This window comes from Pristiophorus japonicus, chromosome 9, assembly GCF_044704955.1.
Source record: "Pristiophorus japonicus isolate sPriJap1 chromosome 9, sPriJap1.hap1, whole genome shotgun sequence".
Taxonomy (NCBI): Eukaryota; Metazoa; Chordata; class Chondrichthyes; family Pristiophoridae; genus Pristiophorus; species Pristiophorus japonicus.
Genome location: NC_091985.1, coordinates 44,752,379 through 44,767,212, shown reverse-complemented (window position 1 = coordinate 44,767,212; position 14,834 = coordinate 44,752,379). Strand labels below are relative to the sequence as shown.

The window sequence follows — 14,834 nt, the reverse complement described above, 5'->3', positions numbered from 1 at the left end:
CAAAAAAAGGGATGAGGTCCTACGAAACGAATTTAAGGAGCTAGGAGCTAAATTAAAAAGTAGGACCTCAAAAGTAGTAATCTCGGGATTGCTACCAGTGCCACGTGATAGTCAGAGTAGGAATCGCAGGATAGCGCAGATGAATACGTGGCTTGAGCAGTGGTGCAGCAGGGAGGGATTCAAATTCCTGGGGCATTGGGACCGGTTCTGGGGGAGGTGGGACCAGTACAAACCGGACGGTCTGCACCTGGGCAGGACTGGAACCAATGTCCTCGGGGGAGTGTTTGCTAATGCTGTTGGGGAGGATTTAAACTAATATGGCAGGGGGATGGGAACCAATGCAGGGAGACAGAGGGAAACAAAAAGGAGCCAAAAGCAAAAGACAGAAAGGAGATGAGGAAAAGTGTAGGGCAGAGAAACCCAAGGCAAAGAACAAAAAGGGCCACTGTACAGCAAAATTCTAAAAGGACAAAGGGTGTTAATAAAACAAGCCTGAAGGCTTTGTGTCTTAATGCAAGGAGTATCCGCAATAAGGTGGATGAATTAATTGTGCAAATAGATGTTAACAAATATGATGTGATTGGGATTACGGAGACGTGGCTCCAGGATGATCAGGGCTGGGAACTCAACATTCAGGGGTATTCAACATTCAGGAAGGATAGAATAAAAGGAAAAGGAGGTGGGGTAGCATTGCTGGTTAAAGAGGAGATTAATGCAATAGTTAGGAAAGACATTAGCTTGGATGATGTGGAATCTATATGGGTAGAGCTGCAGAACACCAAAGGGCAAAAAACGTTAGTAGGAGTTGTGTACAGACCTCCAAACAGTAATAGGGATGTTGGGGAGGGCATCAAACAGGAAATTAGGGGTGCATGCAATAAAGGTGTAGCAGTTATAATGGGTGACTTTAATATGCACATAGATTGGGCTAGCCAAACTGGAAGCAATACGGTGGAGGAGGATTTCCTGGAGTGCATAAGGGATGGTTTTCTAGACCAATATGTTGAGGAACCAACTAGGGGGGAGGCCATCTTAGACTGGGTGTTGTGTAATGAGAGAGGATTAATTAGCAATCTCATTGTGCGAGGCCCCTTGGGGAAGAGTGACCATAATATGGTGGAATTCTGCATTAGGATGGAGAATGAAACAGTAAATTCAGAGACCATGGTCCAGAACTTAAAGAAGGGTAACTTTGAAGGTATGAGGCGAGAATTGGCTAGGATAGATTGGCGAATGATACTTAGGGGGTTGACTGTGGATGGGCAATGGCAGACATTTAGAGACCGCATGGATGAAGTACAACAATTGTACATTCCTGTCTGGCGTAAAAATAAAAAGGGGAAGGTGGCTCAACCGTGGCTATCTAGGGAAATCAGGGATAGTATTAAAGCCAAGGAAGTGGCATACAAATTGGCCAGAAATAGCAGCGAACCTGGGGACTGGGAGAAATTTAGAACTCAGCAGAGGAGGACAAAGGGTTTGATTAGGACAGGGAAAATGGAGTACGAGAAGAAGCTTGCAGGGAACATTAAGGCGGATTGCAAAAGTTTCTATAGGTATGTAAAGAGAAAAAGGTTGGTGAAGACAAACGTAGGTCCCCTGCAGTCAGAATCAGGGGAAGTCATAACGGGGAACAAAGAAATGGCGGATCAATTGAACAAGTACTTTGGTTCGGTATTCACTAAGGAGGATACAAACAACCTTCCGGATATAAAAGGGGTCAGAGGGTCTAGTAAGGAAGAGGAACTGAGGGAAATCTTTATTAGTCGGGAAATTGTGTTGGGGAAATTGATGGGATTGAAGGCAGATAAATCCCCAGGGCCTGATGGCCTGCATCCTAGAGTACTTAAGGAGGTGGCCTTGGAAATAGCGGATGCATTGACAGTCATTTTCCAACATTCCATTGACTCTGGATCAGTTCCTATGGAGTGGAGGGTAGCCAATGTAACCCCACTTTTTAAAAAAGGAGGGAGAGAGAAAACAGGGAATTATAGACCGGTCAGCCTGACCTCAGTAGTGGGTAAAATGATGGAATCAATTATTAAGGATGTCATAGCAGTGCATCTGGAAAATGGTGACATGATAGGTCCAAGTCAGCATGGATTTGTGAAAGGGAAATCATGCTTGACAAATCTTCTGGAATTTTTTGAGGATGTTTCCAGTAAAGTGGACAAAGGAGAACCAGTTGATGTGGTATATTTGGACTTTCAGAAGGCTTTCGACAAGGTCCCACACAAGAGATTAATGTGCAAAGTTAAAGCACATGGGATTGGGGGTAGTGTGCTGACGTGGATTGAGAACTGGTTGTCAGACAGGAAGCAAAGAGTAGGAGTAAACGGGTACTTTTCAGAATGGCAGGCAGTGACTAGTGGAGTGCCGCAAGGTTCTGTGCTGGGGCCCCAGCTGTTTACATTGTACATTAATGATTTAGACGAGGGGATTAAATGCAGTATCTCCAAATTTGCGGATGATACTAAGTTGGGTGGCAGTGTGAGCTGCGAGGAGGATGCTATTAGGCTGCAGAGTGACTTGGATAGGTTAGGTGAGTGGGCAAATGCATGGCAGATGAAGTATAATGTGGATAAATGTGAGGTTATCCACTTTGGTGGTAAAAACAGAGAGACAGACTATTATCTGAATGGTGACAGATTAGGAAAAGGGAAGGTGCAACGAGACCTGGGTGTCATGGTACATCAGTCATTGAAGGTTGGCATGCAGGTACAGCAGGCGGTTAAGAAAGCAAATGGCATGTTGGCCTTCATAGCGAGGGGATTTGAATACAGGGGCAGGGAGGTGTTGCTACAGTTGTACAGGGCCTTGGTGAGGCCACACCTGGAGTATTGTGTACAGTTTTGGTCTCCTAACTTGAGGAAGGACATTCTTGCTATTGAGGGAGTGCAGCGAAGGTTCACCAGACTGATTCCCGGGATGGCGGGACTGACCTATCAAGAAAGATTGGATCAATTGGGCTTGTATTCACTGGAGTTCAGAAGAATGAGAGGGGACCTCATAGAAACGTTTAAAATTCTGACGGGTTTAGACAGGTTAGATGCAGAAAGAATGTTCCCAATGTTGGGGAAGTCCAGAACCAGGGGTCACAGTCTGAGGATAAGGGGTAAGCCATTTAGGACCGAGATGAGGAGAAACTTCTTCACCCAGAGAGTGGTGAACCTGTGGAATTCTCTACCACAGAAAGTAGTTGAGGCCAATTCACTAAATATATTCAAAAGGGAGTTAGATGAAGTCCTTACTACTCGGGGGATCAAGGGTTATGGCGAGAAAGCAGGAAGGGGGTACTGAAGTTTCATGTTCAGCCATGAACTCATTGAATGGCGGTGCAGGCTAGAAGGGCTGAATGGCCTGCTCCTGCACCTATTTTCTATGTTTCTATGTTTCTACAGTCCCAGTCGGCTGCTTCTCGCGGGCGATCGGCTAAAAAAGGAAAAAAAGAAAAGAAGCGCACCTACCTGAAGCTGCTGCGCCCACGTGAGTTCCCGGTCCTGAGGCCTCCACTGTCTGCGCTTCACAGTGTGTGCACGTCAGGACGTGTGCAGGCCTGGAGCTGCAGTCACATGGCTCTGGGCAGCCAATCCAGGTAAAGTATGTTCTCATTCATAATAATGGGAACTCCATAAGTTGGAGCTTCCATTATTATGATTGAGAAACCCTCCCCAAAACACACAAAACCAATAATAAAAAATAGAAAAAATACACCATATATTTAACATTAATTTAAATTAAAGTTATTTATGTCTTACAAAAATTATATATTTCCCCGATTTTTAAAAACTGTTTTTTAAAATTATGGTTTAAAATAAATTTATGGTAGTGGGGAGGGTTTTTAACAATAAAATGTGTTTTAAAAATTTTATTTTATTATGTTTTTGTGTGTTTTAAAACTCTTACATCTGTAAAAGTAGGCTGTGTGCCGGCTTTTATCAGGCGCAAGAGTTTTGAGGACATCCGCTGAGCAAGAGATGGATAAATACCGCAATCTTGCCCATGCAAATGTCCTCGCTCCCGAGATGCGGAGGATCGGTCAAGCCAGAAACTTGACAGATCTGAAAAAACGGTTCACGCCGCATGTGCATTGCACGCTGAAAATCGGCTTTTGCGATGCCTTCCCGGGTCCGTACACTCTCCATACAGACCCGGGGAGGCCGGGATTTCTGGGCCAATACCTTGTTAAGATAACAGGGGTTTTCTAATCAGCTGCGCAAAGAACAGGTGAACAACTACCACAGGGATTAGGAGAGCAAGCCCTGCCCAACATTTTTAGCTGTGCTGCAATTTTGGGAACTGCTACACTTAGTGAGGTGAAGAGCTTGCAGCCATTTCATGTCTTGGCTTCATTAAGCCCCTGAATTTTTCATGTAAATATTTAATTGAAGAGCTAACACAGTTTTGCAGCTTCCGTGCCAATGTTCTTTTTTTCCCTTGTGCACCTATTTGAAAAGGGCTGCTTAAAATGCCAACAGCTATGCCTCTTTTATTTTTGCATTGTTTACAGTAACTTTATACAGTGGAATTGTTTTAAAAAAAAATTGTACTCCAGATGGGGAAGCACTTTTGTATTCCAACCCCCTTAAAATAAAGACCACCATTCCATAAGCCATTTTGATTTTCTTTGTGCACTAGTTTTTAATGATTTGAGTACACGGGCACGAAATTCCTTTTCTCCTCCACAGCTCTTTGATTCTTGCATATTTAGGAAATGTTCTGATTTATCTTTCTTGGATCCAAAGTAACGACACTTGGCAGAACTGAGCGGGCAGCCAGGTCGAACCTCGGCTGCCCAGACTCCTGCCTGTTGGGGGCTGCTGCTGGTCCCCCACCAGGCTGGCAGACCATTCTTGGCCTGATTTGTAAGTATAAAATCTGCTTCATATTTTAGTTGCTGATTGTACACTTATTCTCTAACTAAGCTGTAATTAATTAGAATGTTTATCCTCAGATATATAATCTGTTTTTCTTAGATAAATCAATACGACAACTGCATAAATAAATATAAAGATTCTACTCTCTACTCCATATGTACAGCTGAAGATCAACACTGCTTGTGCTTGTCAAACTTGGTCATTACATCTGGGTAGTAATTAGCTTCTTAAGCACAAAGCTTAATAAACAAATGACTTAATTAGCTTGCTCTGCTTTACTGAATTCTCAAATTTCAGCTTGGTTTGATTTCGAACAAAGTCTCAGCAATAAGCTTTCTCGTATAATAAACCCCAGGAAAAATTGCATTTTTCAATTATATAATTAAATTTATGCTTTGTTGTTCAAAGCAATTACAGCTGCCCATTCTTTCTCTCTGGCTTATGCTCGCTCAAGGAAATATAAGCTTCCGGTAATAGTTTGTGGAAGAATACCTGATCTCAGTGTTCAAAATATTTCAGATTGTTTTCAAGTCTTTTTCAAATACAGTAATACAGAAATGGTGTCACATAATGAGAAGATTGTACTTGGAGAATCCAGAGAGAAATGATTGATGTATGCTGAGAAATGTGTGGTTGGTAACTCCCTCTAGCTGTTCTAGGGGGAAAAAATGAAATTGAAGCCCAGGCTTTTGAGATAGGCTAAACCAAATTGGCTGGACATTGGTATGTATGATGGTGAGGACCTTAAGAAGTGATAGAGTAAGATCATCCATTTGGCATTTTTATCTGAAGACACTTGCAAACACCCTCTTACACTCATGTGCTGGGCCCCATTGTGGTTGTGGGGCCTGTTCCTCCCATTAGTTGCCTGATTGTTCATCACCATTATTGACTGGATGTGGTAGAGCTACAGAACTTTCCTTTGATCCATTTGTTGTGGGACTGCTTAGTGTCATCTATAACTTGCTGCCTATGGTGTTTAGCATGAGGTAGCCCGGTAGCTTGGCTAGTTTGGTGGCTCTTTCGAAGACATGCTCAGTGCTGCTCTAGGCATGCCCTTCGACACTGGCCATTGAACCAGAGTTGATTCCTCAGCTTGAGATTGTACTGATATACAATTCTGCTGCTGATTGTCGCCAACACCTCATAGATATCCAGTTTTGGGCTGCTAAATCTGGCCTTGTAAAAAAGTCTTAACATGAGTAACACCATGGGGGATGGACTAATATATTATATGCATGTTGTGTGCTACTTGTATACGTATGTGGGTGTATTTGTGTGTGTGTTAAAGAGCTGGAAACAACAGTTGAATGAATATCTGATTCAAGTGAGACCGTACTATCACTTTTAGCACTTTGTCTTCGAACACATTAGTTTTTAAGAGTCATTATACTGTACAGAAAAATATTCCGACTAAAATTCTTGTCAGGAAAGATTTTGAAGACACAATAGTCGATTTTTAATGAATAAAAATGTGTTTGTCTCTTTGATGAACTCTAATCTTTTTAACTTGTGGAGTACTTCATGGAAGATATTACAAATGTTTGATAGCAAAAATGCGCTCGATCCCTGGGGGAGCAGCCAAGTTATGACAGCGGCATCATACTGGACCAGTGCCCGGTGTGGTTGGATCTAAGGCACGATCAGAAGCTGTGTTGGGCTGCGTTTGTTTGTCCAAAGTCTCTGCTGAATTTATCAGGTAAGGAAGAATGAGTCGAACAATTAGGATATAGAGCCCTGTTTGTCTGATCCTCTGCTCCCACTGCACGTACCCTGATCCTGAAGTACAGAATACTATTACATTGTACAACAATTTTCAAATCGTGTCACTATCAAATACGTGACTGTAAATGCAGTGTAAGTGCAGCAATATCTAAACCAGTGCCAATTTTAAAAAGAAAAATGATCCATATGACAGCTCATTCGGACACCAATTATTTACAGCTCTTGGCTGGCTAGACTACTCTCGCCAGTTACTTCTCTGGATGGAAAGATGACCGATTGTGGATCCCAATGAGGAATTCATCATGTAAGGTTTGCTGGAGCATTTCTGTTGCATGGGTCTGCAGGTAATTGTTAGGAAACATTGTGAAGAATATCTGGGTAAGACAGGTATGGTGTACTTGCCTCACAGGGTGAGTTCCTGATAGGAGTTGGAAAAATCGCACTTCTCAACTCATTGAAATCAGTTACTAGAGGCTCTCTGGTGTTGAGGAACAGGGCATGACCTGAAGAAAAAGCACAATAATTAAAAAATATATAAGCTATAACCTCGTGAGGTAGAACAATGCATCGCATCATTTGTTTACATTTAAAAGCTTATTATCACTAAAATACAGGTTTGAAGATAACATCCATTCTTCTGGCAGCTACTGTTTCTTACTACAGTCATGCTGTTTTCAACCCAAATAGCTTTGACTACTCAAAACAGCAAAATTGATCTTTCACAAGATGTGTACACAGCAGGTGCATGGCTGATTGCTAAAAGGCGTGGAGCTGAATATGAACACAGCTTAGGAAATTCCCATGGGAATGATTCTGGAGTTAAACGGGAAATCTTTGTTTTCTATCTATACAGTACTTACATAATAAACTTGCAACAAACAGTGGTGTGCAGAAGCTAACAATAAGTCATCTCCCTCAGTATAAGACTCAGCCAGGTTGAGTTTTGCATGGAGCAAAAGTTTGGAAGCAGTTGGTGGAACACACTTAAACTGTGCTGGAGTTTTGTGAGCTCAACTTTTTCCCACTTATGCATAAAACACAAAAACGGAATCAGAAATATATATATATAAATAAAATAAATGTATTTCTTATCTATATATATATATATACAATATAACTGTATTTATTATCTATATATAATATAAATGTATTTATCATGTAATCTATAATAATAAGTTTTATTTATATAGCGTCTTTAATGTAGTAAGACATCCCAAGGTGCTTCACAACAGTGTTGCAGGATAAATTTGACACTGAGCCATAAAAGAAGAAATTAAGGCAGATGACCAAAAGCTTGTTTAAAGAGTTTTAAGGAGTGTCTTACAGAAGGAAAGAGAGGTAGAGAGGCGGAGAGGCTTAGGGAGGGAGTTCCAGAGCTTAGGGCCCAGGCAGCTGAAGCACGTCCACCGATGGTTGAACAGTTATAATGAGGGATGTTCAAGAGGCCAGAATTTAAGGAGTGCAGACATCTTGTGGGGTTGTGGGGCTGAAAAAGATTACAGAGATAGAGAGGGGCGAGGCCATGGAGTGATTTGTAAACAAGGATGAGAATTTTGAAATCGAGGCGTTGTTTAACTGGGAGCCAATGTAGGTCAGAAAGCGCAGGAGTGACGAGTGATCGTGACTTGGTGCGGGTTAGTACACGGGCTGCTGAGTTTTGGATGACCTTAAGTTTACCTAGTGTAGAATGTGGGAGGCTGGCCAGGAGTGAATTGGAGTAGTCAATTCTAGAGGTAACAAATAACAATATAAACTAATAATATATATAAAAGACTTGCATTAACATAACAGCTTATTATGCCACAAAGTGTTTTATATGTAATTAATTATTTTGAAGTGCAGGCACTGTGTACATTAGGCAAATGTAGCAGCCATTTTGTATACAGCAAGCTCCTAGAGTTAGCAATAAGCATTTAAATAACTCTTGGTGGCATTAACTGAAGGAGGAATGTTGGCCTATATACCCAGAACTCACTGCTTTTTTCTGAACAGCACCATGACATTATTAACGACCAAAACCATCCAGGTCCACATCCAAACAATCAGAGGGCATCTCTGACAATCTAGACAACCTCAGCACTGCACTGGAGTGTCAGCTCAGATTATATACTCAAAAAACAATAGTGAGTGTGAATCCAACCGAATCAAACTGACACGGCAGTGTATGTCTGTACACAGAAATCTTACATAAGTGCCATGCACAATGGGCAGAGTTTGTTTGTGGGGTGAATTTTAGACTCATCATAATGAGGGAAAATAGATTTTTTTCAGTTTTGACAATCTTTTTAAACATCGAGCACTATTTGTTTATTTACATCACTGGTTACCTTTGAGTACAACACCCTATGTACTACCCCAATGATGGCCTTTAATCTCAGCCTGAAGAGAATTCCCTACTGAACGAGCATGAAATTTTCCAATCTCCACAACTTCCTGTGGTCTCTTAAACCAAGGAGTTAACTTAGCATCAATTTGTGTTAACATCTAGGTTGTTTTGTATTGTGACTTCACACGCACTATATATGGATTGATCACTTAAAGCGCGGTGTGTGGAGTGGAATAGGGGTGAAGGAGAGGAGGACAGAGGGAAAAGGATAGGAGGCCCAGGTGTTGGGATCGGAAGCGGCGGAGGGGGGGATTGAGAGTCGTGGCGATCAGGGGAGGAGAGGTCAGGAACTGTGGCCCGCATTCTTTACATGTGGGGTCAGGTGGAGCACTCCTGCTCCTCCTAGCTCCACATTCAGGATAATAAATGTGGAAATTTATGTTGTCGATCCCAAGATCTGGTTATCCTGAGAGCAGCCAACGCTGGCATGGACTGCCTCAGAGCAAACCAATCTTGAAGCAGGGGCCTCAAACAGGAGGTAGGTCTCTTATTTGCATATGCAAAGGGCCTAACGTCTGTTTCAGGCATGGGCCCTGGATGCCTATTTTTTCCCTTCACCAATATGGCGGGAGGTGCACTGCCCACCTGAATTTTCACCTGCAGCTGGGGCAGTTTTCCAAAGTAGCACTAATGGTCTCAAGGCTTATACAATCAAGGAGCCGCACCCAGAGGCTCATCTCTATAATATTCTCCAGTAGGATCAGCCTTCCGAGCACTGTGCCCAGTGATGGAGCAGAGGAAGAAGAACAATGGAAAAACATTGCAAGATTTACTGAGGCTTCAGAAGGGCAAACACGGGAAGAACAGGTATGGATCAGGAGTGTATTTCTAACATTAGGGAAGTGGGGGAAGAGATCATTGAGAAACAGGTTCTGCCAATTAGCCCAGGACACTGGAACACCCCAGTGAGGTTTAGCAGTGTCCAGGGGAGGTGGTGGTCATACTATCACAGACAATCAATGAGCATCCACCACCAAAAACTGATTACAAGATAGACCCAAAAACAGTGATGTAACTTGCTGTGCACCTACACAGACAGCTGTGAAAGGGTGTACTTAATGTACGATACAAAAGAGTTCCAATTTTACCAACAGAATTGTTCATCAATAAACTGCTTCAATTGACTCTAATCACAAGTAGGTTACGCACCAGAGCAATATCAATATGATTGATTTTCTGTTCCTTGAAATAAGACGATGCTGCCTGTAACACTGACAAATGATTGTGATGAGCACAAGGTCACGATGACCCGGTAGTGCTGGTTTTACAAAGCTTCAGAGTGGATCGATTCTATGTCCTGATTGATGTTGACATCATCTTTCATCCAATCGTGTCAAAAAAACACAAGCATGTCAACAGATAGCAGCCTACCCGTTGCCGATTAGTTAAACACAGACTGCCGCTATATTAGAAATTAGATTATTCTGGGATACGTTTTTCTGCCCTCTCACAACTGAAGGCAGATGTTAATGGTGAAAGGTTAGGAGTGAGAGTGAGGAAAGGGATGTCAGTTTTATATATCCAGTTCGGCATGTCTGTGATTCAATACACGGAGCTACAGAGTGCTACAATGCCCCATCTCCTACAAAGAATTGCATTGGGGGTAACTTTGACTTTGTGCGATTGTGTTAAATGGGTGATAGTGAATCAGCAGCCCGTTTTACATCTCTCCTGGGTTTTTTCCCCATTGACAACAGGCTGACGATTCTCTATCACCCGTTTTACACTATCGCACAAAGTCAGAATTACCTCCATTAAATCTATAGCACGGAAACAGGCCATTTAACCAACTGGCCTATGTCAGTGCCCATACTCCACACGAGCCTCCTCCATTGCTAGTTACCTCCTCCCACCTTTCTTCCCTATCCCTCCATTCCCTACTCCCTCATGTACACATCAAGCCTCGTCTTAAATACATCAATGCAATCTGCTTCAACCACTCCATGTGGCAATGAGTTACACATGCTCACCACTCTCTGTGTAGAGAAATTCCTCCTAAAGTCTTTATTGATCTCATAGTGACTATCTCACATTTATGCGATTAAAATCGGTGATGCTCAAGAGGCCAGAATCAGAGGAGCGCAGATATCTTGGAGGGTTGTGGGATTGGAGGAGATAGGACATAGGCAGCCAAGTTTTGGATAACCTCAAGTTTACCAAGTGTAGAATGTGGATGATGGCCAGCAGTGTGTTGGAATAGTCAAGTCTAGAGGTAACAAAGGTATGATGAGGGCTTCAGCAGCGGATGAGCTAAGGCAGAGACACAGGTGGAAATAGACAGTTTTAGCGATGGTGCAGATATGGATGTACTGGATGTCGGACAAGCTGTCTGACAATTTAGAGACTGTGGAGGGGTCGAGAGAAGTGGTAGCGAGGTAGAGCTGGGCGTCTTTAATGTACATGTGGAAAGAGATGCTGTGTTTTCTGATGATGTCGCCAAGAGGCAACATGTAGATGAGAAATAGGAGGGGGCCAAGGATAGATCCTTGGGGGACACCAGAGGTAACGATGCGGGAGTGGGAAGAGAAGCCGTTGCAGGTGATTCTCTGCCTACGATTAGATAGATAAGAATGGAACCAGGTGAGTGCAGTCCCACCCAGCTGGACAACGGTGGAGAGGTGTTGGGGGAGGATGGAGTGATCAACAGTGTCAAAGGCTGCAGAGAAAGTCGAGAAAGATGAGGAATTTACCTTTGTCACAGTCACATAGGATGTCATTTGTGACTTTGGTAAGAGCTGTTTTGGTACTGTGGTAGGGGCATTAACCTGATTGGAGGGATTCAAAGATGGAGTTCCTGGAAAAATGGGCATGGATTTCTAAGGCGACAACCATGTTCTAGGACTTTGGAGAGGAAAGGGAGGTTGGAAATGGGGCGGTAGTTAGCAAGGAAGGAGGGGTCGAAGGTTGTTTTGTGAGGAGGGAGGTGATGACGGCAGATTTGAAGGGGAAGTACCTGAGGAGAGAGAACAGTTAACAATGTCGGGGAACATGGGTGGGGTAAAGGGAAGTTGGGTGACCAGCAGTTAAATGGGATTAGGGTCTAGGGAGGTGGGTCTCATGGACAAGATGAGCTCGGAGAGGGCATGAGGGGAGAAAGGAGAGAAACTAGGGAAAAATGTGAGTTCAGGGTTAGAGAAAGTTTGGCCTGGTGGGCTAGGGGAAGGAAGCGATGTGGCAGGCGGCAAATTGAATGGTCTCAATCCTAGTGACAAAGATGTCCATGAGCTCCTCGCATTAGTTGTGTGAGATGAGGGTAGAGGAGGCAGAGGAGAGGGGTTTAAGAAGATGGTTTGCAGTAGAGAAAACGAGCCGGGGGCTATCTTTGCATTCCAGGACGATCCTAGAATAATGATCACTTTTGGCAGATGAGACGAGATAATTCTTTGTGTGGTCCAGTCAGATCTGGCGGTGATTGGCTAAACGGGTTGTCTGACAAATCCGTTCAAATCTGCATCTCTTGGACTTAAGGGAGTGGCGATGAGGGCAGTACCGGGGGGAACAGCCAGGGTGAGAGCAAGTAATCATTTTAATGGAGACGAGGAGGTGAGGTGTTTGAGTAGATCGGTAGCTGCAGAAATGGCATGGTGAATGGAGGGCCGAAGGCTGGACAGTTGGGCCTAGAAATTCGATGAAGCCTGAACACGGGTGGTGGCACCGTGGGCCGAGGTTCACTCCCGCCTGTAAAAAGAGCGCAGGCAGCGACGTTATTTGGTGCTGATTTAAATCAGCGCAGAACCTCCTGTGCAACACGCTCTTTCAGGCGGTACGATCATCAGGAGGCCGAAGGTTGGGTGTAAACTATCTGTGCGGCGTTCTTAGGAAATCGCGATTAATGAGAGGGAAGAGCAATGTTTCCGGATTAATTTCTCGTGTTTTTTAGGTTGACAGAGAGGGTATGGAAGATAAATCAAAGCCTATAAATACACTAGTCTGTCAGATGTTAAAGAGTGTTTAATTCAACTGCTGACACTCTCAAATATTTAGCCGGCTGATTTGTCAAATACAATAATTAATCAAAAAAGTCATCATTAACTGATTAAGTGACTGTAATTTGGGTGGAATCATTCGAGCAGTTTGAGGTCCAAATACCTGAAGTTATGAAAACTCACACTACATGGGTCATTTATGATCTCACCATCTAGTACAAACAATGTCAGAATTATTCAATGCAGTGATCAGTGAGGAATACAAACCTGTCACACACAGAGCCTGGGTTTGGTGGGGCTGCACACACTCTGCAGATTGAAGATTTCTCAGAGATCTATAGATCCTCTCCGCTTTCTCCCAGGTCTACAGGCCTACAGGCTGGCAACAGCTGCACGCACGGGCATGCTCTGGAGAGGGCAGTAAAAGGAGCGGCGACCTCCAAAATCGCTCAACATGAGGCAATTCACCGTTGCTCATGGATTAACGTTACGTTCTTCATCATTAAAATATTTGAGGCGAGCGTAGGGATCGGGCAGGGTAGAGGGGAGCGAGGGATTGGTGAAGGGGAAGCAGAGAAAAGGGAAAAGGAGGGGTAAGGGGGGTGGGTATGGAGGAGGGGAATGAGGGCCTGGCCGAACTCTGACAGCGAGTTGACAGGGATGGAAAAGTCCCTCACCAGTGAGGAGGGGGGAAAAGACACATAAGATTTTTGTATTTATCTTTGGCTTTTTAGCCACCTGAGCCAAGCCAAGGACTGATACAACTGGTGGATCTGGAGAACTGGCTGCTCAGCAGGATCCAGGCTCAGGACAGTTCCAATGCTGCCCCCTCCCCTGCTCGGGCTGGGCGGAAGTTCTGTCTCAAACAGCCCCCCACAGAAACTCCAGTGGAAGACTTATGCCAAGTTTGCTTCTTTAGAGATGTAGATTTTCAGCCTCTGCACTTTGTTTTAACTCCCGGTGTGCAACAGCACGAGATGTGGAATCAGGTTTCTGATGTATTTATTTGAATAGATTGGATCACCTAAAATAACTTTACTCTTCTTATTAAGAAGACATACTGATATCTGTGCAAACATTAAGAGAGTGGCATTTTATTTTCCACAAGAGTCATTGAATATATTTAAGGTGGAGATGGGCAGATTTTTGAGCGATAAGGGAATGAATGTTTATGGGGAGCGGGCAGGGAAGTGGAGCTGAGCCCAAGATCAGATCAGCCATGATCTTATTAAATGGAGGAGCAGGCTCGAGGGGCTAAATGGTCTACTCCTACTCCTATTTCTTATATTCTTATTAAAGGCAGAACCAGAAAGCGGCCACTTAGGCAGGGCACAGGAAAACCTCCTCAGTGCTAAGGCCCTCAGTGAAAACCTCCTCAGTGCTAAGGCCCTCAGTGAAAAACTCCTCAGTGCTAATGCCCTCAGTGAAAAACTCCTCAGTGCTAAGGCCCTCAGTGAAAATCTCCTCAGTGCTAAGGCCCTCAATGAAAAACTCCTCAGTGCTAATGCCCTCAGTGAAAACCTCCTCAGTGCTAATGCCCTCAGTGAAAACCTCCTCAGTGCTAAGGCCCTCAGTGAAAAACTCCTCAGTGCTAAGGCCCTCAGTGAAAACCTCCTCAGTGCTAAGGCCCTCAGTGAAAAACTCCTCAGTACTAAGGCCCTCAGTGAAAACCTCCTGTCAGTGCTAAGGACCTCAGTGAAAACCTCCTCAGTGCTAAGGCCCTCAGTGAAAACCTCCTCAGTGCTAAGGCCCTCAGTGAAAAACTCCTCAGTGCTAAGGCCCTCAGTGAAAAACTCCTCAGTGCTAAGGCCCTCAGTGAAAACCTCCTCAGTGCTAAGGCCCTCAGTGAAAACCTCCTGTCAGTGCTAAGGACCTCAGTGAAAAACTCCTCAGTGCTAAGACCCTCAATGAAAACCTCCT

General features: G+C 43.8%; 1 protein-coding gene across 1 annotated transcript in view; it reads right to left on the bottom strand.

Annotated features, from left to right (window-relative positions):
* The window catches only part of LOC139272598 (ALK tyrosine kinase receptor-like), a 1,661,561-nt gene that overhangs the window by 538,556 nt on the left and 1,108,171 nt on the right, over positions 1 to 14,834 (bottom strand). The window contains exon 8 of the mRNA XM_070888679.1: positions 7,005 to 7,105. Coding sequence (XP_070744780.1) covers positions 7,005 to 7,105 — 101 coding nt within the window. The remainder of the gene's footprint in view (positions 1 to 7,004; positions 7,106 to 14,834) is intronic.